Source organism: Microtus pennsylvanicus, chromosome 2, assembly GCF_037038515.1.
Source record: "Microtus pennsylvanicus isolate mMicPen1 chromosome 2, mMicPen1.hap1, whole genome shotgun sequence".
NCBI classification, from domain to species: Eukaryota; Metazoa; Chordata; class Mammalia; order Rodentia; family Cricetidae; genus Microtus; species Microtus pennsylvanicus.
Window position 1 is genome coordinate 3,893,615 of NC_134580.1, and position 25,502 is coordinate 3,919,116.

At 46.6% G+C, this 25,502-nt stretch overlaps 1 protein-coding gene across 1 annotated transcript; it reads left to right on the forward strand.

The window, feature by feature from the left end:
- The first annotated feature begins 17,262 nt into the window (after window positions 1-17,262).
- Ly6l (lymphocyte antigen 6 family member L) lies at window positions 17,263-19,296 on the forward strand. The gene is made up of 3 exons (XM_075963494.1): window positions 17,263-17,341; window positions 17,431-17,547; window positions 19,076-19,296. Exons 1-3 carry the CDS (start codon window positions 17,263-17,265, stop codon window positions 19,294-19,296), a joined length of 417 nt encoding a protein of 138 aa, XP_075819609.1.
- Window positions 19,297-25,502: the final 6,206 nt, after the last annotated feature.

Consider the following 25,502-nt stretch of genomic DNA (forward strand, 5'->3'; position numbering starts at 1 on the left):
CTCACTTCATACACTGTTCCCAGCTTCAGAGTTGTGTTATGAGCAGACCAGTTTGGGGTGGGACCCCAAGCGATCACTTGCTCTCTGTGTTTTGGTCAGCTGTGATTTTTCTCTGCCGGTCTCAGCCTGTGAAAAAGGGAAGTGCTTTTGATGACAGGTTCACAATACTCTGATCTTTGGGTTATGGCCATTGCTTTCTGCTCCTGTGACAAAACACCATGACCAAAAGTCACTTATAGGAGAAAGAATTTATTTGGGGTTATGGTTCCAAAGGGTTAAAATCTATAAGGGTGGGGAGATGAGCCAGCAAGCAGCAGACACGGCAGAATCTGAGCCGTTTCAACAAGAAGCAGAGAAAGCAAGTGACTTGAAACCCACACACAGTGGCTTTACTTTGTCCTTTAAGGCTCCACATCCTAAAGGTTTCATCACCTCCTTGAGGAGCCTCATCAACTGGGGGCCAAGTATTTACACACATGAGCTTATGGGGGACAAGATGCAGTCTGAAAACATGCCACTTTATACAGCACACAGTTAACCTGGAGCAGGGACACAGCCAGACTTCAACTCCTGCCTGTCGCCACAAGAAAGTGAATCCTCCCTTTCTGCCTAGAACAAAGGCCCTGGTAACAAGAATCTGTAAACAAACATTGTTCCTCACATTGTTCTGAAGGAACAACCCTGAACTCCCAGACTGTCTTTGAGGGGAGGCCAGGATCACCAGCCCCAGGGTCAAATTCATAACAGACTTCCTCCCTCTGTGTAAAGGACTCCTACGCTTCCCTCCATACTCTTCCAGAAACCTGGAGCATGGGTCCTCACTGTGGTGATTGACAAGAAGAAAGCTGTCTCACCTGGGACAACTCTCAGCCTGATACTCTCCAACCAGCTCCTTCTCCAGCTCCCTCCTTTTGCCTGCCTATTTTGAAGGCAGGGAGACATGCTGTACTGTTAAAAATAAGTTTCTGTTTCTATTTCCTGGAATTTAGCCATTCTCAACCCATGAGCCTGATTTGTTTCAGGGAACACTCAGACCCTCCCAGCCCTCTCTAGTCACCTTAATATTACCTAATCAAATAGCTACCACATGGTGATGGCTGCTGTTTGTTTTTTTTCTCCTCATATTTTTATTAATTGTTTGGGAATTTCACATTGTGCACCCTGATCACGCTCACTTTCCAGTCCTTCCAGGTTCATAACCCATCCTTGTGGCCTGTCCACCCCCAAAAAGTCTGATTTATGTTGCCCATATGCTCACTAGAGCATGGTCAAACTCCCAGTGGCCAGACCCTTAAACAAAACTGAGTCCTTCTTTTCCACCAGCACCCTTGCCAGCAGCCATCATATTAGTCACAGGAAAAATCCATCAAGAGGAAATTTCAATACTGAACATCTATGCCCCAAATACAAAGGCACCCTCATATTTGAAAGAAACACTTCTAAAGCTTAAATCATACATTAAACCCCACACACTAATAGTGGGAGACTTCAACACTCCCCTCTCACCACTGGACAGGTCAATCAGACAGAAAATGAACAGAGAAATAAGAGAACTAACTGTAGTAATGAGGTGAGCAGGGCAGCTTTTCATCCCGCCTGGCTCCTACATGGTTAGCTTTACACTCAAAATAACAACACACAAATTGTATTCATTTAAACACTGCCTGGCCCATTAGTTCCAGCCTCTTATTGGCTAATTCTCACATCTTGTTTTAACCCATATTTAGTAATCTGTGTAGCACCATGAGGTGGTGGCTTATCAGGAAAGATCCTAACCTGCCTCCGTCTTGGGTCAGATAATCATGGAGTCTGCCTGACTCTTTCTTCCTCCCAGAATTCTGTTCTGTCTACTCCGCCTATCTAAGCTGTTGTCCTATCAAAGGCCAAGGCAGTCTCTTTATTTGACCAATGAAAGTAACACATAGACAGAAGACCCACCTGCATCATTTCCCCTTTTTCTGTTTAAACAAAAAAGAAAGGCTTTCTCTTTAACATAGTAAAATTACATATAACAAAACAGTTATCAAGCAAGAATTACAGTTACAATATTTATATTTTATCTTTTATCATAACTAAGGAAAACTACAACTATCTATCCATTCTTCAACTCTATCAAAGACTCCAGAAGGATATACTATTACCTAAGTAAACAAGAAATAAGCAACTTCCAAAACTCTAGAAATGACAGAGACATCTCGCTGCCTGGAGAGTCACCCAAAGTTCCTCTGTACTGTTGGGCCATCCATCTTTGGCCTACAGGACCATAGTATCCAGCAGACATTTCCATGAAGCAGGAAATTTCAAAGGCAGTTCAGTCACGATCTGCTGTGTCCTGCAGAATGTCTCGCAGAATCTTTCATGAATCAGGAACCCCGAAAGATCATTTCACCTTCAGGCAAAGTTCTTATGCAATAGTCCAGGCAAGAGCAGTTTCTTGCCCAAATGGCTATGAAACTCCATAAGGAGCCACTTCAATGCCCTTCTTCCTCTTGAAGTAGATTGTTGCTGCCAGGAGCAGACGTGTCTCATTGTCATGAAAAGTCCTAAGTTATTAAAACATTTAAAATGCCATATTCTATAGTTTTTGAAAGATATGAAGAATGCCTATCTGAAATATATCTATGCACATCTAGAAAATCTAACTAACATGACTATAAGCTTGACTATTATTGATGATTATCCATTAACAACCTATATTTCCTAATTATACATTACATTTTTAAATGGACTATACAATTACAGTACCTTAATCAAGGTCAGAAATATACATATAACAAAATTGACCTTAAAATCCATACCAAGGCAAATGATTCATATCTATATCATACCCCCTTTAAATGTAAAAGAACATTTATAAACAATATTTGGGAATATGGACATAGTTATTTCTCTCCAAACTTCTTCCTGCTGTATAGGGGTGCTGTTAATTAGGTCTTTCATGGTATAACCTATGTGCTAGGTTCATCTCAGTTGGCAGTTGAGTGAAGTAATTTTCTGAAGGTGTTCACAGTAACTTTCAGGAGGGCATGGCCTATCATACCATATTGGGATAAAAGCAATCCACAGGGTCTCATCTTCTGTGAAAATAAAAGATGAACTTTTCCAAAGTATCATAACCTTAGATCCAAATTTTGAAGTCAAGGTATTTTCAAAATATCTATCTTGGATTAGTTCAGCAGCATTTATAAACAAATATATTTTAGCAGCTGTTGCTCCTTCCTCAGCATTCAAACAATTCAAAGAGAGCATAATAGCATACAGTATCAAGATTCTCTGTGTATTTTCCATCTTTGTGCGGCTTTATTTTAACCTCTATTTCATTTATTTTTACTTTTATTTTTTGATACAGGTTCTCTGTATATCTTTGTCCTGGAATAACTCTGTAGACCAGGCTGTCCTTGAACTCACAGAGGTCCCTCTGTCTCTGCCTCCCAGCATTGGGATTAAAGGTGTGTGCTACCACACCTTGAAGTCACAGAGGTCAATCTACCTCTGCCCCTTGAAGTCTCAGAGGTCAATTTACCTCTGCCTCCTAAGTGTTGGGATTAAAGCTGTGTACCACCACACCCAAACTACTCTTTCTTTTTTTTTATTTTTAAGGACTTTTACCTTTAGCCTGCATATATTTTTTAACACACTGTTGATGGAGGAAGGTCATTGGCTAATAAAGGAACTGCCTTGGCCCATTTTATTGGTTAGAACATAGGTAGGAGGAGTGAACAGAACAGAACGCTGGGAGGAAGAGGAAGTGAGCTCAGACTCCACGGCTCTCCTCTCGGGAGCAGACGCCTCAGAAAGACGCCATGCTCCCCGCTCCAGGGAAGATGAAGCTCCAACCCAGGATGGACTTAGGCTAGAATCTTCCCGGTAAGTGCACCTAGCTGTGCTACATAGAATATTAGAAATGGGCTAGTCCAGGTGCGAGAGTTAGCCTAGAAGAGGCTAGATAGAAATGGGCCAAGCAGTGATTAAAAGAATACAGTGTCCAGCCGGGCGGTGGTGGCGCACGCCTTTAATCCCAGCACTCGGGAGGCAGAGGCAGGCGGATCTCTGTGAGTTCGAGACCAGTCTGGTCTACAGAGCTAGTTCCAGGACAGGCTCCAAAACCACAGAGAAACCCTGTCTCGAAAAACAAAAAAAAAAAAAAGAATACAGTGTCCATGTAATTATTTCGGGGCATAAGCTAGCCGAACAGGTGGCTGGGGTGTTGGGGACGCAGCCCCGCCGCTTTGTATTACTACACACTGTAAATCATTTAGAGGTTTTCTTCCTATTTGAATCTCTCTTTACTGTATCTCTCTCTCTTTTTCTGACTAAATGAGTCCTTAAGGAGAGGATTAAAGCCATGGCTTTGACAGCTGGATCCAGCCCATTTCTTAGCTTCCTGCAATTCCAGCCTTGTAGCTGAGGTACCGGCCAGAGCTGCATTTATTGCCACAACTCTACAGTGTTTCAAGGCCCCTGCCAGCAAGCAAGCTGCAGCATTCTGCTCACAGATCACACTCAAGTGCTTTGGGCTGCCTGACTGAAAGCATCAGAGTTTGCCCTGGCAGGACAACCCAGAAAACTGGCATTTTAAAATGGTGCAGCTCTTTTCCTACCAAGGCTGAAAACAGAAAAGCATGCAGTCAGCTTTTCCTCAACACCATTTAAGTGTTTCGTGGCAGGACCTCTTAAAAGAGCTGCAGGGTTTGCAGCTAAAGCTGAGTCAGGAAGCCTCTCTTAGAGGAGAGCGCTTGCTTGCCTCTAGCAAGCAGAGTAGACCCGAGAAATTGCTGCTACCAAGAAAACATGCTTTACTCCATTCTTTCCCAACCTTTCTCAGGCTCTGTGGATTCAGTTATCCATATCTGGGTGCCATTTGTAGTGATGAGGTGAGCAGGCTGGCTTTTCATCCCGCCCAGTTCCCACATGGTTAGCTTTACACTCAAAATAACAACACACAAATTGTATTCATTTAAACACTGCCTGGCCCATTAGTTCCAGCCTCTTATTGGCTAATTCTCACATCTTGTTTTAACACATATTTAGTAATCTGTGTTGCACCATGAGGTAGTGGCTTACCAGGAAAGATCCTAATCTGTGTCTGTCTCAGGTCAGAGAATCATGGCACCTGCCTGACTCTGCTTTCTTCCTCCCAGAATTCTGTTCTGTCTACTCCGCCTATCTAAGCTGCTGTCTTATCAAAGGCCAAGGCAGTCTCTTTATTTGACCAATGGAAATAACACATAAAAGACCCACTTACATCAACAAACAGAGGTTATGACTCAAATGGACTTAACAGGCATCTATAAAATATTCCATCCAAACAGAAAAGAATATACCTTCTTCTCAGCACCTCATGGAACCTTCTCAAAAACTGGCCACATACTCATAACAAAACAAACCTCAACAAATACAAAAGAATTGGAATAACCCAATGTACCTTATCAAATCACCATGGTATGAAAATTCTACCAAGGAACTTCTACAACTCATAAACACTTTCAACAATGTAGCAGGATACAAGATTAACTCAAACATACACAGATGATAAAAGGGCTGAGGAAGAAATCAGAGAATCAACACCCTTTACAATAGCCACAAATAGCATAAAATATCTCAGAGTAACTCTAACCGAACAAGTGGAAGACTTGCATGTCAAAACTCTAAAGCAATCCACAGGTTCAACGCAATGCCCAGCAAAATTCTTCAAAGACCTCTAAAGTCTTTGAACTTTCTTTGAAGTATTCAACTTTATTTGGAAAAGCAAAAAAAAAAAAAAAAACAGGATAGCCAAAACAATCCTGTGCAGTAAAAGAACTTCTGGAGGCATCACAATCCCTGAATTCAAACTCTACTACAGAGTTACAGTACAGAAAACAGCCTGGTACTGCCATAAGAACAGACAGGAGGACTAATGGAACCAAATAGAAGACCAGAATATCAATCCACACATCTTCGAACATCTGATCTTTGATAAAGAAGCAAAAAATGTCAAATGGAAAAAAGAAAGCATATTTAACAAATGGTGCTGGCATAACTGGATATCAACATGTAGAAAAATGAAAATAGACCCATATCTATCTCCATGCACAAAACTCAAGTCCAAATGAATCAAAGACCTCAACATAAAGCTAGCCACACTGACCCTTATAGAAGAGAAAGTGGGAAGTATGTTTGAATACATTGTCACTGGGAACCACTTGCTAAATATAACCCCAACAGCACAGATACTGAGAGAAACAATTAATAAATGGGACCTCCTGAAACTGAAAAGCTTCTGTAAAGCAAAGGTCACAGTCAACAAGACAAATGATAGCCTACAGAATTGGAAAAAATTTTCACTAACCCCACATCAGACAGAGGTCTGATCTCTAAAATATACAAAGAACTCAAGAAATTGGACACCAAAAGATCACATAATCCAATAAAAAAATGAAGTACAGACCTAAACAGAGAACTCCTAACAGGGGAATCTAAAATGACTGAAAGACACTTAAGGAAATGTTCAACATCCTTAGTCTTCAGAGAAATGCAAATCAAAACAACTCTGAGATTCCATCTTATACCTGTAAGAATGGCCATGATCAAAAACACTGATGACAACTTATACTGGAGAAGTTGTGGGGAAAAGGGAACACTTCTGCATTGCTGGTGGGAATACAAGCTGGCACAACCCCTTTGGATGTCAGTGTGGTGATTTCTCAGAAAATTAGGAAACAACCTTCCTCAAGACCCAGTAATACCACTTTTGAGTATATATCCAAAGGATGCTCAATCATGCCATAAGGACACGCTGCTCAACTATATTCATAGCAGCTTTGTTTGTCATAGCCAGAACCTGGAAACAACCTAAATGCCCCTCGATTAAAGAATGGATAAGAAAAATGTGGTACATTTACACAGTGGAGTACTACACAGCAGAAAAGAATAACAACAGCTTGAATTTTGCAGGAAAATGGATGGAGCTAGAAAACATTATTTTGAGTGAGGTAACCCAGACACAGAAATACAATTATCACATGTACTCACTCATAGGTGGTTTTTAAAGCAAAGAAAGCCAGCCTACAACCCACAATCCCAGAGAACTTAGACAAAAATATGGACACTAAGAGAGACTTACATAGATATAATCTACATGGGAAGTAGAAAGTAGAAAAATCAAAATCTCCTGAGTAAATTGGGAGCATGGGAACCTTGGGGGAGGATTGAAGTGGGGACAGGAGAGGCAGGGAGAGGAGCAGAGAAAAATGTAGAGCTCAAAAAGTATCAAATATATATATATATATATGTATATATACATATATATATATTGCTATTGATCATGAGCAGGGAGGATGCTAAGCAAAGAAGATTAGATTTAGAGATCTCATTCTGAAAAGAAAACAGGGGATATAGAAACGATAGGATAAAATAGTAGATTATTGAATCTGCTTTTAAACTAAAAAAGCAACTACTAGTCTCAAATATTTTATATTGGTATGGATTTTTGCACATTGATCCAAATTTAAGGTTATTTTTGTTATACTCTGCATATGTTTCTAAGCTTATTTAAGATATTGTATCTATGCAGTTTGTTTTAAAATGTAAAGTTTTAGTCTTTAAAGGCTTATTATTACAAATTGTTTAGGATGATTAAGAAATGTTGGTTGATATACACACAAACAACAAAACTGGACCCAGTGCATGGTTTTTACATATTTGTGCACACACACACACACACACACACACACATATATATATATATATATATATATATATATATATGTATGTGTGTAACAACTATAATCAAAGATAAAGAGGCTACCAAGTCTCCCACTCTCAAAGAGGACATGGGTAGGGTTGGAGGTACAAAAGGGGGGGCAAGCAATGTAATTCTATTTCAATTGAAAATACAGTTTTTACAAAAAGGACTAAAATAGAAAAAAATTTAAAATTTGTTTGAGCTTTTAAAAAAGAAATGTTGGTTGGTAGTTAATCATCTATAACAATCAAACTTGTAATCTTGTAGATATGTTTTCAAGGTTAAACAAAAATATATTTTAGATAAATAGGTGGTCTTCAAATACTTCAGAGATCTACAGAATATGGCTTTTTTCTTTCTTTTTGTTTTTTTGGGTTTTTTTGTTTTTGTTTTGTTTGTTTGTTTGTTTTTTTGAGACTGTGTTTCTCTGTAGCTTTGGAATCTGTCCTGGAACTAGCTCTGATAGACCAGGTTGACCTTGAATTCACAGAAGTTTTCCTGTCTCTGCCTCCTGAGTGTTGGGATCAAAGGTGTGTGCCACCACTGCCCAGCCAGAATATGGCATTTAAGATGTTTTAATAACATAAGGCTTTTTGTGACAGTGAGAAACATATGTTCCTGGCAGCACTAATTACTTCAAAGAAAGATGATGGGCACTGAAGAACCACCATATGGGGTTTGCTTTCTCTTGTGACAAAGTTAGCCACTAGAAAAGAAATTGCCCTTGCCTCAGATACTGACAGTATACTATCCAAATTGGACAAACAAGACACAAAGGATGACTGCAGAACTTTGCCATGACAAGTCGGGATATTCCTTCAAAATTCTTGCTTCATAGAAAGGTCTGTCAGATATTCTAGGCCTGTAGGCTGAAGATGGATGTCCCAATGTTGCAGAGGAAACTTGGGTGACTTCCCAGGCACCCTGCTGTCTTTGTCATTTCTATAGTTTTGGAAGTTTTTTGCTCTATACTTCTTGTTTACTCAGGTAATCCTTCTCGGGTCTGGATCTCTGAGGTTGAAGACTAGACAGTTATACCAGTTTCTTTGTTACCAAATTAAAAAAGAAAAGTTACAAAAGAGATGTGAAGTTTATAAAGGTTGAGAGACATAAAAGCTTAAGTTGTTTATCTAAGAAAATGTTTTGGGGTCTAAAAAATAGTTTTGTGTTAGTAATACAAGTCAGGATAGTAAATAAATTAGGTACAAAACTTTGGACTAGCCAAGATAGGATAAATAATAGAGTATTTTCTCCAAATTTGCCAAATATAGAGTGGATATTGCAAATGTAATCCTTACCTAATAATTGTTCTTATTGTATATAGTTTTATTGTGTTAGAGTTAAAATCCTTTCCTCTTTTATTTAGACAAAAAGGGGGAAATTATGCAGAATATTTGTATGCTTTGTGAAGACGTGTTTCTGTGATTAGTGTAATAAATCCTGAATGGCCAACAGCTAGGCAGGAGAGGATAGGTGGAATTTCTGGGGAGAGAAAGGAAGAAGAGAAGGAATCTAGGCACACAGGGAGTCACCAGCCAGACACGAAGGAGACAGGATGAAAATGAAGTAACAAACCACATGGAATAATGTAGATTTAAAAATACGGGTAAATTTACATTACAAAAACTAGTTAGGGGCCTGGCGGTGGTGGCGCACGCCTTTAATCCCAGCACTCGGGAGGCAGAGGCAGGCGGATCTCAGTGAGTTCGAGACCAGCCTGGTCTACAAGAGCTAGTTCCAGGACAGGCTCCAAAGCCACAGAGAAACCCTGTCTCGAAAAAAAAATAAAATAAAAAAAAAAAAATAAAAAAAAAAAACTAGTTAGGAACAAACCCAAGTTAAGTCTGAGCTTTCATAATTAATAATAAGTATCCATGTCATTATTTGTGAGCTGGTGGTTCAAAGAAAAGTCTGACGGCAGCATGGGCTTCAGACATCCACATGGTCTCCAGTGTCAGCATGTGTCACAGGCCTCAGCATGATCTCCAGTGGCAATACAGACCATGGACCCTGCTCAGTTGGAACCTCTGATCTTCCCTGCATAAGCTGGGAAACCCCCTTTGCCCTACTTGTCCCAATCCTACCTATACTGAGAAAATTTTGAGCAAAGGAATGGTGCCAAAAGCCTAGGTCCATATTTCTGGCAGTGGATGCAACCCACCTTTCTGACATGGGCAGCCCACCCAGGTATCTGCCCAAGGGGCTTAGCTTCTGATCACGCTTGGGCACAGTCCCAGCTCCTTGCTGGCACATCTTTCCTGTAAATAACGGAAATAATGTGGTGGTCCATTACCAACCATAAGCACCAGACTCCCTCCCTGCACAGCCTCATGGCTGTACTCATACACTCCTTTTGTTTTTATTTATGTAGGTTAGAGCTTTACAAAAACCAGTCCAAGGGAGGGGGAGGCTGGAGAGATGGCTCCGTGGTTAAGAGCATTGCCTGCTCTTCCAAAGGTCCTGAGTTCAATTCCCCGCAACCACATGGTGGCTCACAACCATCTGTAATGAGATCTGGTGCCCTCTTCGGGCCTGCAGACATACACACAGACAGAATATTGTACACATAATAAATAAATATTTTTTTTTAAAAAGACAGTCTGGTTTGGTTCTCACAACACTGGCCTAGCATCTCTATCCATCTGTGTAAGACAGTGCAGAGGTTCCTCCATCATGTACTCTTGCTGAGGCCGGTCCAGGTTTAACTAGAATCTGATCTGCTTGGTGAAAAATCTCATGGAAAAATCCAATTCTATTTTAGGAACCTAAGGCCAGGATGTTCTAGCTAATTTATCTTAGTCTTTGTTAAAACTGTCTGCTTGTGCAGAACCCTCCCCCCCCCCAGCTAATTGCTTATTTTAGCTTCTGTTAAAACTGTTTGCTTCAAGCTACTTACTCTGCAAAGACACCTGTGGCTGAGACGCCAGGATGTGGTTCCTGCCTTCAAAAACTCAGTGTTCTAGAGACTTGGGGATGCACCAAGGTCCCTGAACACTTGGGTGTGGTCCCAGACATCTGGAATGAAGACTTTGAATTGACTATACATTGTGTTTGAATGGTCGCCTCTGGTGGACCATCCATAACACAATACAGTGACCCTGGAGACTATGGAAGCTTTGGACCTATTGACACAAAAGCTCAGCTCTCACCTCAAAGCAGATAAAAGATAGTTTATTCTGAAGCCAAATAGGAATGATGATGGCCTGGGAAGAATGCCTTAGGTTACTCCAAGTTCCCTGTGCCAATATTCTGTGAATTTTTTTACAGTAACAGAACAAAGAAAGTCCTTTTTAAACATACTGGGAAACTACGAGGCTACAGTAAATTCAGGAAACCCCAACTGTAGGCTTCAGGTGCTATTTAATGACTCATAGCCATTGCAGGAAGGTAGTTTTGTTTCTGTTAGTCACAGGGTGTTAGATCGGACAGAGAAGTGGGCAAGGAATGGCTATTTGGGGGTCATAAGGATATTCTAAGCTAAACCGTGATTAAGCTCTGAACCTGCAACGTTCCAACCTCTGCCCAATGGAAGAAGTTCTTTCTGCCCAATTATCAGCTTTGTAGAGGGCAGGGTGCAAGGTGCAGCTACTTTCCTGGAACTTTTCTTCAATTTCCCCACTTCCATTTCCTGGTAGACGCCCGGTTTGCCACTCCTTAAGGCCTTGGGGAAAGACTTCAATACCCCTGGCCTTGGGAAGAGAGAGGACTTAGGGTTGCTGCAAAGATTAGAACAGTTTGTACTGTTGTGTCTTCCCTTCCTCGCTTGAGAGTTAACCCATTGGGCTTGTCAACCACCCTTCGGGAAGGCTAAGTCACCCGAAGTCATGCTACAATGTAACACGGTTCTGCTGCACAAAGGAACAAAGTGCTGGCTGGGTGACTCTCGGGATGCACTCTAGAGTAAGAGAAAGAAGCCAGACACAGAAGATGTGCACTTCCTGGCTCTGCTTACACAAAGTGTCCAGAACAGGTGAAGATTTGGAGATAGGGAGAAGCTTGTCAGAGGGCGGGGAGGAATGAGGACTGGCTGTGTAATAAGCTTGACGTTTCCTATGGAGGGATGGGAAGGCCAGGCTTTTCCACGGGCATAGGGTTATGAATATGTGTACTCCTGTTTGAACAGCAAGTGTTCTTCCTTGCTGAGTCACTTTCTCCAGTCCAGGCTGGCCTCAAACTCGCGTTCTTCCTGCCTCATTGTCCCCAGTGCTGAGAGGCCAGCCCAGCCACACCCGGCTTAAGGTTTTTGTTCTTAAATCGATTGTGTAAGACACCACCGCCAAAGCTAAATCCTTGGAGTTTTCCAGTTTTCTACCAACTGTAGTTTTGTGGCTGAACACAGTGGGTTTGCCCCAGGGGGGATGCACTGACCGTGAGACGTGGGGAACAGAAGGCTTGGGTACACCAGGAAAAGAGGAACTGAGAGCCCTGAAGATTGTCTCTCTAAACAAAGCAGGAAGGTACTGAGTACCGGAGTACAGGTGGGCGTGGGGTAGAAGGAGCAAGGCCTAAGTGCTTGTTCAAGGGTAGAGGGCGCCCGGCTTCTATCCCAAATTCAGCTGTGGACTGGAGCATCCCAGGAGGCAGAAATCAGCATGACAACCAGCTTAGCGTCTAGAGGAGTGCAGGAAGGTGCTTTGGGGCTGACTCTGTGTGGCTTTCTGTGTGGAGCGCTTTATGGGGAGCAAGCAAACACGAAAGCTAAACGTTCTGATGGAGTAGAATCAGCTTTCTGCCTTAAGAGAGGCAGCATGTGTCCCGAGGTTACTGTTTAGCTCTTGAGGTACAACTGGGGATGCATTTGGGTTGATTCCCCGACCAACCCCACCCTACACCCCAGCAGTGTTCAAGGTAGGGGACACCTGATTACCCAGTTGTTACCCAGCTGTTGCCTGTTACCTAGCTGTCCCGGCACCACAGAAGGACATGGTATTACTATGAAAACTCACGAGAGTGCGTGCATGCGTGAGTCTGCACGGCTGGTGAGTCTGCAGCTGAACGATCCCGAGAGCTGGGGTGCGGCCAGAGCCCTATATAAGCTTCCCCTGAGCACAATAAACTTGGCATTCTTGTACCAAGGATGACCTGTGTCCTCGTCTCTTTGCTTGTCTCTGTCTCTGTGTGTTTCAATCTCCAGCCCCTTGTCCAGAGACTCGCGAACCGTAACAGTAGCGCTAACTGTCCTGTAGTGCAGGTACCGCACTACAGGAGCAGAACTTTACAATCAACAAACCAAAACAATGAAGGAAAAAAGAGTATATGTAACTTAAGCATACATAAACTTTTTAACTTGAGTGATAGATTGACAGCGTATTAACTTGATTATGATGTAAATGTAAATACCATACATTTATAAGCTATACAATAAACGTAAAATAACAAAATTGAAAAGACCCATAACCTATTGTTTATTTGTATATTTAAAATACAAACACAAATGCATGTGTTCATCTCAAAACACATCTGACTTAGTTCCTCTGTTCAAATGCATGTCTTAGCCTTATTGGAATTTCTCTTCCCACTCTTTTATCTTCTTAGGTTCACCCTAGTACAGTTGTCCCTAGAAGGGAGTCACGGCTAGGGCCTCACTGAGCACACTGCTCCGTCACCACTGCAAGCAGCATAGGTTCAGGGTGATCACCAGGAGATTACCTGGTGGAACCGTGTGGTTTTGACTTTCTGCCTGTCACCTGGGTGATCCCGAACCAGAGGCTTCTGGGACATGCAGCTCTTATGGCCAGGATCTAGACAGACTTCAAGAAGAAAGAATTTCCTCCCCACTCTGTACCACTCGGGCTCCATCACAGTGTCTTCAGAGCCAATGTTCTGCATGTTGGACAGTGACTTTCAAGGTCAAAACAATGACAGGGCCACCATGGGGTAATGCATGTCCATAATATCACTGCTGGGGAAGCTGAGGCAGAAGGATTGAGTCTGAGGCCTGCCTCTGCACCCCAAGGAAGACAGGGCTTGGGGAAGTGGCTCAATGGCAGAGTGCTTCTCTAGAGTGTGTGAGGCTCTGGGCTCCACTTCCAGAACAGCAGCCAACACACAGATACACACACACACACATATACAAATACACACACCAGCAGGTAAGGCGGGTCAGTTCATAAAGTGTTTGCCATGCAGGCATAAAGACCCTAGTTTGAGCCTCAGCATTCACATATAGAACCAGCCTTGGTAGTATGTGCTCATAATCGCAGCCCTGGGGTGCAGAGACTGAGGATCCTGGGGCTTGCTGGCCAGTCAGTCTAGCTGAACCTGCAAGTCCCAGGTCACAATGAGAGAGTTCATCTCAAAAATCAAGATAGAGGTTCCTGAGGAACAAGACTCAAGGCTGACCTGTGGCCTCCACATGCAATGGTGCATGTGCACCCATATGCGTGGGCAGGCGCATGTATGCGTGCACACACACATGTTGTAGGAGGCCGCTTGTTCATTCCCGGCTGCCCAGACCTGAAATAACCACATAAAAACTGTATTAATTAAATCACTGATTGGCTTATTAGCTCTAGCTTCTTATTGGCTAGCTTTTACGTATTAATTTAACTCATTTCTATTATTTTATATTTTACCATGAGGTTCGTGGTATACCAGCAAGTTTCCAACTCATCAGTTCCCAGCAGCAACGCCTCCTCCCAGGCTCTGCCTCCTTTCTCTCAGCATTTAGTTTAGTCCCCCATCCCGACCCCGCTCACCTCTATTCTGCCCTAAGCAGGCCCAAGACAGATTTTTTTATTCATTAACTAATAAAAGCAACACATATACCGAAGGACTTCCCACACCACACCACACACACACACACACACACACACACACACACACACACACACACGAAGCTCAGTGATCTTTTCTTCCGTGTCCATTGTGGGTGTAGCCTGAGACCTCATCCTAAGATAGTTAAGGCTCTCCAGGAAGCCTGGGGTTTCCAGGAGAGTTGGGTAGGAAAATATCTGATGACATTCATCATTTCTTAAATCAGGAATCCTGAGGCAAACTGTAAAAGCCATGAAGGGCTCAAGCCCCACATCTGCTCATGGCCACCTGCTGGCCCCCTGAGTCCCCAGCAGAGGAAACCTCAGCTGGCCCGTAACCATGAGCAAGCTGTGTTAGACGAGAATAGGGAATGTGGTCCCCTCAGCTAAGCACCTTTTAGTAGGTGGCACGAATATGTGTTTGTGTGATAGCAGCACTGCCCATGGATACCTCTCTCACTGTGTCCCCTGGATGAGTCCTTTGTGTTATACTGGGCACCATCAGAGCCGCACCTGGAAGATGAGGAACCAAGTCTTCCTGGCCATTGGTCATCACCATTAGGGATGCACGTGGATTCCAATATTCAACAAACACATGCTTTAAGAATGTACTTTAAAGATTTGTTGTGATATCTCCCGAGTAAATTGGGAACATGGGAACCTTAGGAGAGCAGAGAAGGGGAGGGGAGAGGCAGGGAGGGGAGCAGAGAAAAATGTAGAGCTCAACAAAAATCAATAAAATAAATAAATAAACAAATAAATAAATAAGATTTGTTGTGTGTGGATTCATGTGTGGGCAGCTGTACACCTTTGGGTGAAGTTGCCAGAAGAGGGGGTTGGATCCTTCAGAAGTCACAAGCACTTATGAGATGTCCAGCTTAGATAGTGATGGACTCCAAACTCTGTCCCTCATAATTACTGCTGAGCCATCTCTTCAGTCCCATAAATATCTGTTCTCTTAGTTATTTTTCTACTGCTGTGGTGAGACCATGACCAAGGCACTATATGGAACAATTTATTTGGGGATTTACAGCTTCAGAGGGTTAGAGTCCTTGGCTGCCACCGTTCAGAGCAGGGCAGCAGGCAGGTAGGGGTGGAGCCCGAGTAGTCGCCGAGAGCTTAAATTTGACCCACCAGCACGAGGCAGAGAGAGCTACCTGGGAATGATGTGGATTTTTGAAACTTCAAAGCCCACCCTCAATGACACCTTCCCACACACAACAAAACCACACCTTCCCAGACAGTTCTGCACATCATATTATGGGACCATTCTCATTCAAACCACCGCATTTGTTAAGTGGTTAAAAGGAAGAGAGAAGAACAGAGGAGACAGCAAAGCGAAAGAAGGGACAGGGGATAAAGAATGAGCTGACAGGCTTGGAAAGATGCCTGCTCCCTGCTCCTGTAGGGTGTTTGGCCTTCGGGGAGATAGTTTTGAGAGACAGGCCTGGGAAAGAGGCGTAGGAGGTACTGGGTTGGGTCTCCAGACTAAGGCAACATTTCATGATGGCAAATGGGGAGGGTCCACAGGTCTGCAAATATGGCTGATACTAAGGCGAGGACACAGAAGTGTACTGATGTCTCCAGTGGAAAAACTATCTCCCCCGCCTCCCAAACACACACATCCCCTTCAACTGACTTGGAGGCTCCAGATTGCTTCCTCAGGAGCCTGGTGACATCCCCTCCGGCTTCAATAACTCAGAAGAAAAAAAGGTTATGATAATGGGAAGATAGGTTGGAGGCAGGGGCGTTACCCCGTCCCTGAACTGATGGGGAGGGGAAATAGCCTTGAATGGCATCACCCCTCAAAATACGGAGGACATTTACAAACCCCATAGACAGGACTGGGTCACATCACAGACTTACGTGCTGACAGAAGAGTCTAGGAAGCAACAGAGCAGGTGCTGTGGTCTGAGAACCCAAAGGTGATGCTCTGGCCATCCGCCTCATCTGCTCAAAGGTATGCCTGCGGCAGGACCCTTGAAGCCTGCACATCACCAGGCTAGGCGGTGGGACCTGAAGTCCTTCAGCATCAGAAGTCTTTGGAACCTGGTGTAGGGTGCCCAGGCTTCGTCCCAATTTCCTCCCTTCCTCTCCCACCTCTGGCCTCCCAGGCCGGGCTACACTCACTCAGAAGAAAGCCATCTGGAGCCCAAAAGAACAAAGGACTGTGAACCTGCAGTCTGTTTACCCGGCTCTCCCCACCCCTCCCGATTTAGCCTCTGGCTCTTTTTCTTCTTCTTTGCCCTACCCACCATTTCTGATTATCCAAATCACCTGCCTCCCCAAATGTGTGCCTCCCACCCAAACCCTCCCCCGACTTGAAGACTCTAATCTCAACTCTGCCTCCAACTTCCTGGACCACACCAGATCTGTCAAAGTTCTATTAGGGCTCAGGAACTGCGGGCTGCCTCCTGGGCCCTGAGTCTGGGACTAGATTCGGAAACCAGACCTGTCACTCACAGTGATAGAGGGGATTCTTCTCTGCCAGGTGCGTTCAGGAAGCAAAAGGAAGCCCCAGGTTCGGGAACTGGGGCAACGACTCCAAGGTAGTGGTGGGGTCACAGGGGAACCCGCCCCGCTTCACGCGGTTGGCTGTCCCTCCATCCTCTCAAGGTGCAGCCACCTCCCCTGGCAGCCCTCGAGGAGGGAACGCAGACTTCAGCCAGCCGGGGCTCCAGCTCCTCCCCCATGCGCCACAGTCAAGAGCAGGGCACCTACCCGGCTGTGAGGGATCCCGACAGGACGACAGCCGCGAGGGTGTGGAGAAAGCACGGAGACATGACCTGGCTACTCCTGGCGCTCTGGGCGTCCCTGGTGTCAGTGGAGCTTGCCCAAGACTCGGCGACTAGGGAGTCAGGTAAGGAATGGACAGGGCTGGAGGAGGATGGAATGGGAGTGGGGTCCAGCCTGCGCTGCCCACCCACCAAAGCACATTCTTGACCACAGCCAGAAACCTGAGCTGCTTCCAGTGCTTCAAGGTCCACGAGCCCCGCCTGTGTAGGCCCAGGATGTGCCAACCAGAGGAAAAAGTCTGCCTGAGCAACGAGGTGTTAATTTACTCAAGTGAGTCCTTCCTCAGGCCTGGAAGGCTCCAGAGCCAGTGGCAAGACTGGGTCCCCACCCCACACCTGCAGCCCCAATGCCTCCTTTAGGTGCTGACCTATACTGGAAGGTGTGGTCTGGAATTTGCCCGTTCCTTTGTTCCTTTTTCTCTCCCAATTGCGTATCTGTTCGTGCGTCACTCTTTCAAGAACTCACCCTGGGACAAAGGCTCTGATGCCTTGAATTCCCAAATGAACAAGTGTGCAAAAACAGAGCTCGTCAACCAGGGACAGATTTGTCAAGGCCGCCCACTCTCATGGGGGCATCATGGGGTCGTGAAAGCAGTGGGACCTTAGGTAAGATCAGTCTTAGAGAAGATGAAGGAACAAGAGCCAACACATTACTTTTCCATCACCATGAGAAGGCAAAAATATGAAAATGTCCAGAAACCAGAAATGATCAGACAGACCTGTGTTGAGCTCACCGTGGTGGTAGTAGCTGCACCGACCTCAATCTAGTTCCCTGGGACCATGCAGAAGCCTCAGAGCTGCCTCCTCTCTTGAGGTGAAAGTCTTGAGCCTGGCTGGCTGCAGAGTAATTCATGGAGTTTAAGCATCTCCAGGTTCCTGGCTTCCTGAGAATAATGGCTGTTCCTGGCTTCCTGAGAATAATGGCTTGCGCTGGCCTAAAACAAGCCCTGAAGGAGTTGTACAGCATGTGCCTGGGTGGGGGGGAAGGGTGATAAACTGTCCTTTGCAGTAGTATCCTCAGGCACTGAAACTGCCTCGGGCTGCCTCTTCCTACTGTGTTTCCTCCTTTGTAGTTAAATCCAGTGAAAGTCATTGGTCCCAAGTGGGGTTTTCCCAAGAAGGGCCGCAGGTTCCCCAAGGCACAGTCCCTGTTCTTATCAGCAGCAGCCCTGCCCTGCAGTCTCTTTCTCTCCTTACAGCTCAGGGATTTGTGTAGTGACAATTTGGAAGCTGAGGAACTACTTCCACACCTTTCTCCAACTTTCTCTTCCAGTCTTGAATCCTCGCCTGGGTGCCCCACCCCCCAGCTTTTTGTTCCATTGCTCTTGAGCCAAAAGGTAACCTCTGACGTTCTGTGCAGGGCGTGGGCTCAGAGGACTCCCTTTTGGGTCCTACCTGTCCTGAGAAGACCTGATGTGCCCACTAGGGAGGACTGTACAGGGCCAAGGCTTCCAAGAAGGCCACAGACTCCATGCTCTCTGCTAGAGAATCCTTGGTCATCCTAAATTCTGTGTCACCAATGTACTCTTTGGCGACCAGTTCTTTTCGACTTTGCACCCTTTACTCTGCCTCCTGGGCCACCTAGGGCTGCTGAAGAGAGCCCCCACCTCTTTGCTGTACCCCAGGTTTGTGGTGACTCTGGGTAGCAGAGCTCCTATCACTGTGTGGGCAGTGTCTGAGAAAGGACAACAGAAGGTGGCCCAGCAGGGCCAGACCCAGCCATCCACTTTAGAAGCTTCCCCCCCACTCTGTCTAGCCTCGGGGTTCTAGAACCACATGTGGTCTCTTTTCTTCTGCAGGAACAAGGAGCAGAACACAGATCAGCAGGGCCTGCGCTGTCACATGCCCCAACTCCAACAGTGTGTATGAGTGGGAAGTGAACAAAGGAATTCAGGCCAGGATCACCAGAGTGTGCTGCTCAGGGAATCTCTGCAACAGAGCACCTAGCACTGTGTTCAGGACCCTGCCAGGGAGGATCCTGCTGCCACTGGGTCTGGGCCTCTTCTGCATCCTGTTGTGAGGAATACCCTGTGACACCCCTGCCACCCCTTGTAGTACCTCCTGTCTTCCACCTCAAGTGGCTATTGTAATGGGTTAATAAAACATGCTGCGGATCCCCAAGTGGCTGCAGGCAGCAAGCAGCAGATCCCCTGAGCAGCCAGTCCCAGGCAGGGATGGTGCGTGAGATTACGAGGAGGGACAGATAGATAGGCATGTCACAAGACCAAGCTGCAGGTTTCCAAAGATGGCTGGTCCTGGGCAGGGAGTCATGCAGGCAGGAGAGAGATAGAAACTTGGATAGGCACACCATACAGAGTGAGGATGGACATTTATTTAGTGGGTTATGGAGGGGAAAGGAAGAAGGGGAGATGAGCAGAAAGGCAGAGAGAGACAGAGAGGAGAAGGGAAGAGAGAGAGAGAAGGGAGAAACAAAAGCTGCCTCTTTGAGAGAGAGACAGAAAAGGAAAGAACTCAGGCTGCAAGCAGGAAAAAAATCTGCCTGCCTGAGCAGACAGGGGTGGGAATGGGCATGGCTTGTCTCTTAAAGAGACAGAACAGACCATTACAGTCCCATCTCTTTTATAATAAAAAGGTGGGAGGTTAGGCACCACAGGTTAAAGAAATTAGGGTGGTGGATTCTGTCTCCCCCACTCTCTGCCTCTCTACTCTTCTCCCTTTCTCCCTCTCCCCTCCATAACCTACTAAATAAATATCCAATCTCACTCTGCCTGGTGTGCCTATCCATCTCTCACCCGCCCCTGGGGACCAGCCTTCAGAGACCTGCGGCATGCGCCTCATGGTTCCCTGCCCAGGACCATGGTTCCCTACCCAGGACCAGCTGCCTTCAGAGACCTGTGGCATGGGAACTGCACCGTCCCTGCCTGGGACTGGCTGCTCTGGGGCCCACTGCCTGCCCCCACTTTGGGACCTGTAACGTGGACTCATGGCCTTCTGCCCGCTGCAGCCACTCAGGATCCACAGCATTTTACTTTTACCATTAGAGCTATCCCATCTCCATCCATTCCAGGACTTGTAAGGTGATGCTCAGACCCTCAGTTGGAAGGGAGGACACCAAACCCTTTCTCTATACCCAGAAGCCTGCTCCTAGCTGACATCTTGGCTCAGAGAAGTAGAAAGCCCTGCTGCTCCTCATAGAGACGGACAAATGAATATTTCCAAAGCAGGGCACTGGCGTCTTTGAGAAAGCTCCTGACCCTTGACACACTGTCCAAGCTCTGTGAGTAGCAGAACAGACCTGGTGAAGCCAGGGGTTCAGCCACATCTGCCCCTGGTCTATCTTCCCTCATAGCAGCTCACTTGACTGATGGAGTCCAGGCTGAGAAAACACTATGGGACTCTGTTCATACACTGGGACTGCTGTGTCTCACTTCTCAGAGACAGTAACCTCTCAGTGCCCCTCAGCTCACCTCTTCCTTGTCCCATCGCACCAGAGACCTGTTCCACTTCCAGCTCTCAGCACAGGCTGCTATGGATAGAGCAGGCAAGATCTGGATGGATACACCCAGTCAGGAATCAGCCACACCGAACATGGAACTGGCCTCAAAGAGTGTGGCCCAGCATAGGGTGGGCACACAATCCAAGCTCAGACCTGGGGTCCTAAGAGAGCACACTGGCCACTCTATGAGGAGGGGATGGGGACAGAGTCAGGAGTGCCACAAGGACAGCAGAGAATGCCAGGGTGGTCTCAGAACATGTCTGGTTGGAGCTTCACCATAGGAAGTGAGGTCTGGTGGGCATGATTTGGCAGCTGGCCTTGGAAGGGTTCCTGGGTAAGGCCACAGGCAAGGAGCACAGGGAGGGACTAGGAGACTGATGGGCAGCTTAAGGCCAGCCAGGCTGAGTGGGTTCTACAGGGCTGTCTAAGAGAACAAGGAGGCTGCTGTGACAGTGTATTACCCTCATCTTGCTATGATCACATTGCTTTGGCTCACGGTTCCAGTCCATCGTGATGGAGAAGGCAGGAGCCGAATGCCACTCCTGGCAGTGGAAGTGTGTGATGAGGCTGTTGACATCATGCTTCACTAGAAAACTGAGCGTAAAGTTGGAACCAGGGTCCAGGTGTGACCTCCAGGAGTCCACCCCTACCACCTGCTTCTACCAACTAGACCCCCTTTCCTGAAGGTTCCACGGCCTCCCAGAATAGTGCCACCAGCTGACGAACAAGGTTTGAAACTGACCCTGAAGGGGATGTTTCAGATTCAGACCCTAACAGCAAGTGAGCCTGGGGGTGGGGATGGTACCTTGCCCCCACATCCCCACATCTGCCCACCCTGGTCTTCACACACCTGCCTCCCTCACCCTGCTCTCCATGCTCCTCCACCCAACTCTTAGGTGGCAGGGAGGATACCATACCCTCCACCCGGGACCCTACAGCCTCTTCCTAACCGACACCTTGGCCCAGTGACTGACATGGCCCCCAGCCCCTTGGTGGGTCTGGATTACCCTGAGTCTGGTATCTCTGTTCCCAGGATCCCTGACTAACGCAAGACCTTCTCTTGCTTCTAGGATTTTTTTTTAAGCTGCCATGGGTTTTCACACTGAGTTTTAACCCTACTTGCTCCCCACACTGGCCAAGCAGTGAGCCATGTCTACTGCTTAGCGGCCCAGGGTAGCAATCCTGGAGGTGTTAGGGCTTTGGGAGCCTCTGGGTCTCCAGATCTGGGACATTCTGGCTTATGCTAAGGCAATAGGTACTAAGAGAACCATCTTTCCATGACAGGGTAGTCTGGGTGGCTCCTTGGAGCCAAATTCTATAAAAATTGTGTGTAAGTACCACCTGGGTACTGTGCTGGTGATGCCCGTGTTCGAGGGTGACAAGGCCTTTCTCAGCCCAGATGTCCTCGACCCAAGCACCAAGGTGCCAGACAATCAACAGTCCCCGAAAGTCAAATGGAGACAGATGCTTTCGAATCTGTCCCCTCACAGCTATGACAATGGAGGATGTGGACACACCAGTGAGCAAAGAGAAAGCAGACATCTCCAAGGAAAGAGCAGGCAAAACTCACTCCCATCCTGGGAGAGGAACCAAAGAAGACACTGTGAGGTGCCTTGTTTGGGGGCTTTTCTTAAGAGTTATAGTTAGGACTACTACGCAAAGATTAGGATTTTATGGAGAGGTTTATCATGCAGACATGGCATAGGTCAAACCAATGGCAGGGCTCGTGGGCTCTGTGCATGCCTCCCTGGTCCAGCCTGGAGATAATTTTCATACTGCTTGCCCAACTGGGTGTGTTCACACAGAAAATCCCCCTTCTATCCTACCTTAGCCACACTCACTTTGACTCTTGCGTCAGCCATGCCAAGCTTGACAGACGTTGCCCATCACAGAACTTGCGGGTAATGCTGGTCCCCGACATTGGCTTTTGTTTGCTGATCATTGACAAAACTATTATCTCTTTGCTCCCATGTTTACAAGACCAGATTGTAGTTTTACCATAGGCCTTTTTTCCTTTACTGCCTATAGACAGCTAACTCCTTATCTCTGGGTGAATCTCAGCCACTAGGGAAGCTTTCCCACCCAACCTCTGTATCAGTTACTCTATACCTTTAGAGTTGGGGCCTAAGTTCCTCTTTTGGAACCTGGGCTTCAATCTTTCGGGGGGTATCTTTTAAGCTGGAAACCAGAAACTTACAGAATAAGTGAATTTTTCAGTTAACGATGGGTCTATGTGTAGATGGCTCAGTCTGTAAAGTACTTTCTCTATATGCAGGAGGACCTAAGTCTGATCCTCAGAGCCACGAAAAATGCTGGGCATGGCGGCATGTGTGTATAATCCCAGCACAGAGACAGGCGGATGCTGGGGCTCGATGGCCAGGCAGTCTTGCCTAGCAGTGAGCTCCAGGCAAACGAGAATCCATCTCAAAAGAAATGGATGGTATTTCTGAACACAACATCTGAAGTCTCTGGCCTCCATAGGCATACATACTCATGTGCACACACGCACATGCACACACACACACAGACACAGACACACACAAAAGTTAGGGAAGAAAGATGATGATGAGCAATAACTAGAATAATCCTGAGATTAAGGAACTCTTGGTGGCAAACACATGCTAATTGAGAACTAGGCTGGTCACTCATAGGTGATCACAGATGGTATAGTCACAGGCTTGTGATCTCCCCTACAACTGCTCTCCCAAGTACTACTGGCCTACCACAATCTCATCGCTGTCCCGGTCTCTCTTAGACCCTAGACACTTTCCTGTTACCTGAACCAGAACCGTGTGGCTTTCATGGGCTGCAGTCCAGCCTGGCTATGAGCACCCAACATGGCATGGCAGGACTATGCAGACATTCAGGCAGGTAGCTCCTTCCCTTAGCTGGACATGCAGAGGCCTGAAGAACAGGCAGCTGGGCCGGCCACCTGGGCAGTGGGATTGAAGGTGTGTGCTACCACTGCCTGGCCTCTATGGCTAACTAGTGGCTTAGCACTGCACTCTGATCTTCAGGCAAGCTTTATTTGTTAGATCTCAAACAAATTATCACTACAAGGCTGTATCTGCCTTTTTCATTACTGACTTCCAGTAATTAATTCCCAGTAATTTCCAGTAAGGCTTGGGGGTGGTAAAAGTGTCATCGAGGAGGAGAGAAGGAGACTAGCGAAGAGAGACGGGATCTGGACATTTTGAATGAAAGCAGTGAACTGAAAGCTAAAGCCAAGATTTCTTTTCACGCCTGTGCACAGTGAGGGCCTGAGGGACCCACCTGACCAGTTTGTTCTGTTGAACTTGAACTTTATGAAACAAACCGTCCTCAGGATCCTCAATACTTGGCCGCACCCCTTCCAGGCTGGGCGGGGTACCCTGCTGACTCCAGTCACTCACGGCTTGGGTGGAATTAGGAGCCACAACTCATGGGGAAGCCACGATGGGGTCTGTTATGAGGAGGGCCCAGTGCTGGTCCCAGGTGCTGTGTGACCCAGCTGTCCCTCCTGCCAGGCCCCAGGGGGTGCAGTTAAAGAACTAAGAGAGCCTCTGGGTACCTTCTGTCCTCTACCGGGGCCCAGCCAGGTTGGGGAAGGGAGTTGACTTATGGTACATTAACCCAACAGAACACGTGCATAGGGCACAAGGGGGAGGGTGGGAATGGGGGATGGGAGGTAGGAGGAGTGTGGGGGAGGGGTGTTCATAGGAGAAAAGCAGGAGGTTGGAGGTGTGGCCTGTTGGCACACACATCATACAAAAGCCTGGGTGGTCAGCCCAGAGCAAACTGAAGGCATGTCAGTGTTCTCATTACCACAGACTCCAAGCCCAGCTAGCCAAGCTAGGCTGTGCCTCCAATTCATTAAACCAGGAACAGTAGGATGGTCCCCTCCTCCTGAGTCCTCCACAGCCTGTTGCATTGCCTGGGGGCGCTTCTGCACACCTGGTGGCTAGTCCAGGTAAGAGACCACTTTGAAATGTGACTAGTCCTATGGTGTGCCAATGATAGTGTGCCAATGGATACGTGGACACCCCAACACAATGATGCTGAGCCTTTCTACACCCGACCCTCACAAGTGCTTTGAGGGTGCTGGCTGGTGCTGTGGACAGTGACAGCGGCAGCCCTCTTGACTGAGGGCTATCTGTCCTGTGGCTGCCAGCAACCCTGTTTTCCTTTGGTTCTGAAGGAAGGCTGGAGGGCAGGACCACGCGGTTCCTGTTGGCATCTCTTCTGCTGTGGTCCCACCACCTTACTTTGCCCAGCCACCCTCTGGGTACCAACTTTTGCCTTTCTCCAGCAAGGAGGCTGCTCTCCCTGGGCATTGGGATGCCTGGGTGTGAAAGCTGGTGCAGGCCAGCTTCATCCAATCCATTCTGCTGTTTCCAGGACCTGCAGCAGCAAAGTCCTCAAAAGGACCTGCCAGGCTGCTCAGCTTTGGGGCCTTGGACACTCTGAGCTCCTGTCTCCCCACAGCTGCTGGTGTTCCTGCAGAGCCCCAGGCTCCTTTTGTTCACAAGACAGCTTCTTAGAGCTTGCATTGGTACTGGGATCCTTCTACAGCCCTGACCTTTCCTTCTGCCACCAGCCAAGTAAGCGCCTTGTGGACAGAACTTACTGTGGACAGAACTTCCTGGAAACACAGCACGCCCACTTGACCACAGGCTGGCAAGAACGTTAGTGATTGTAGAGAGGGTTGAGTCTTGCTGGTCCAGGGCCTAATTACAAATTTTCTTGGGCTTTTGGGCCCTTTGATAGCCATTTATTATTGACCTCTGTAT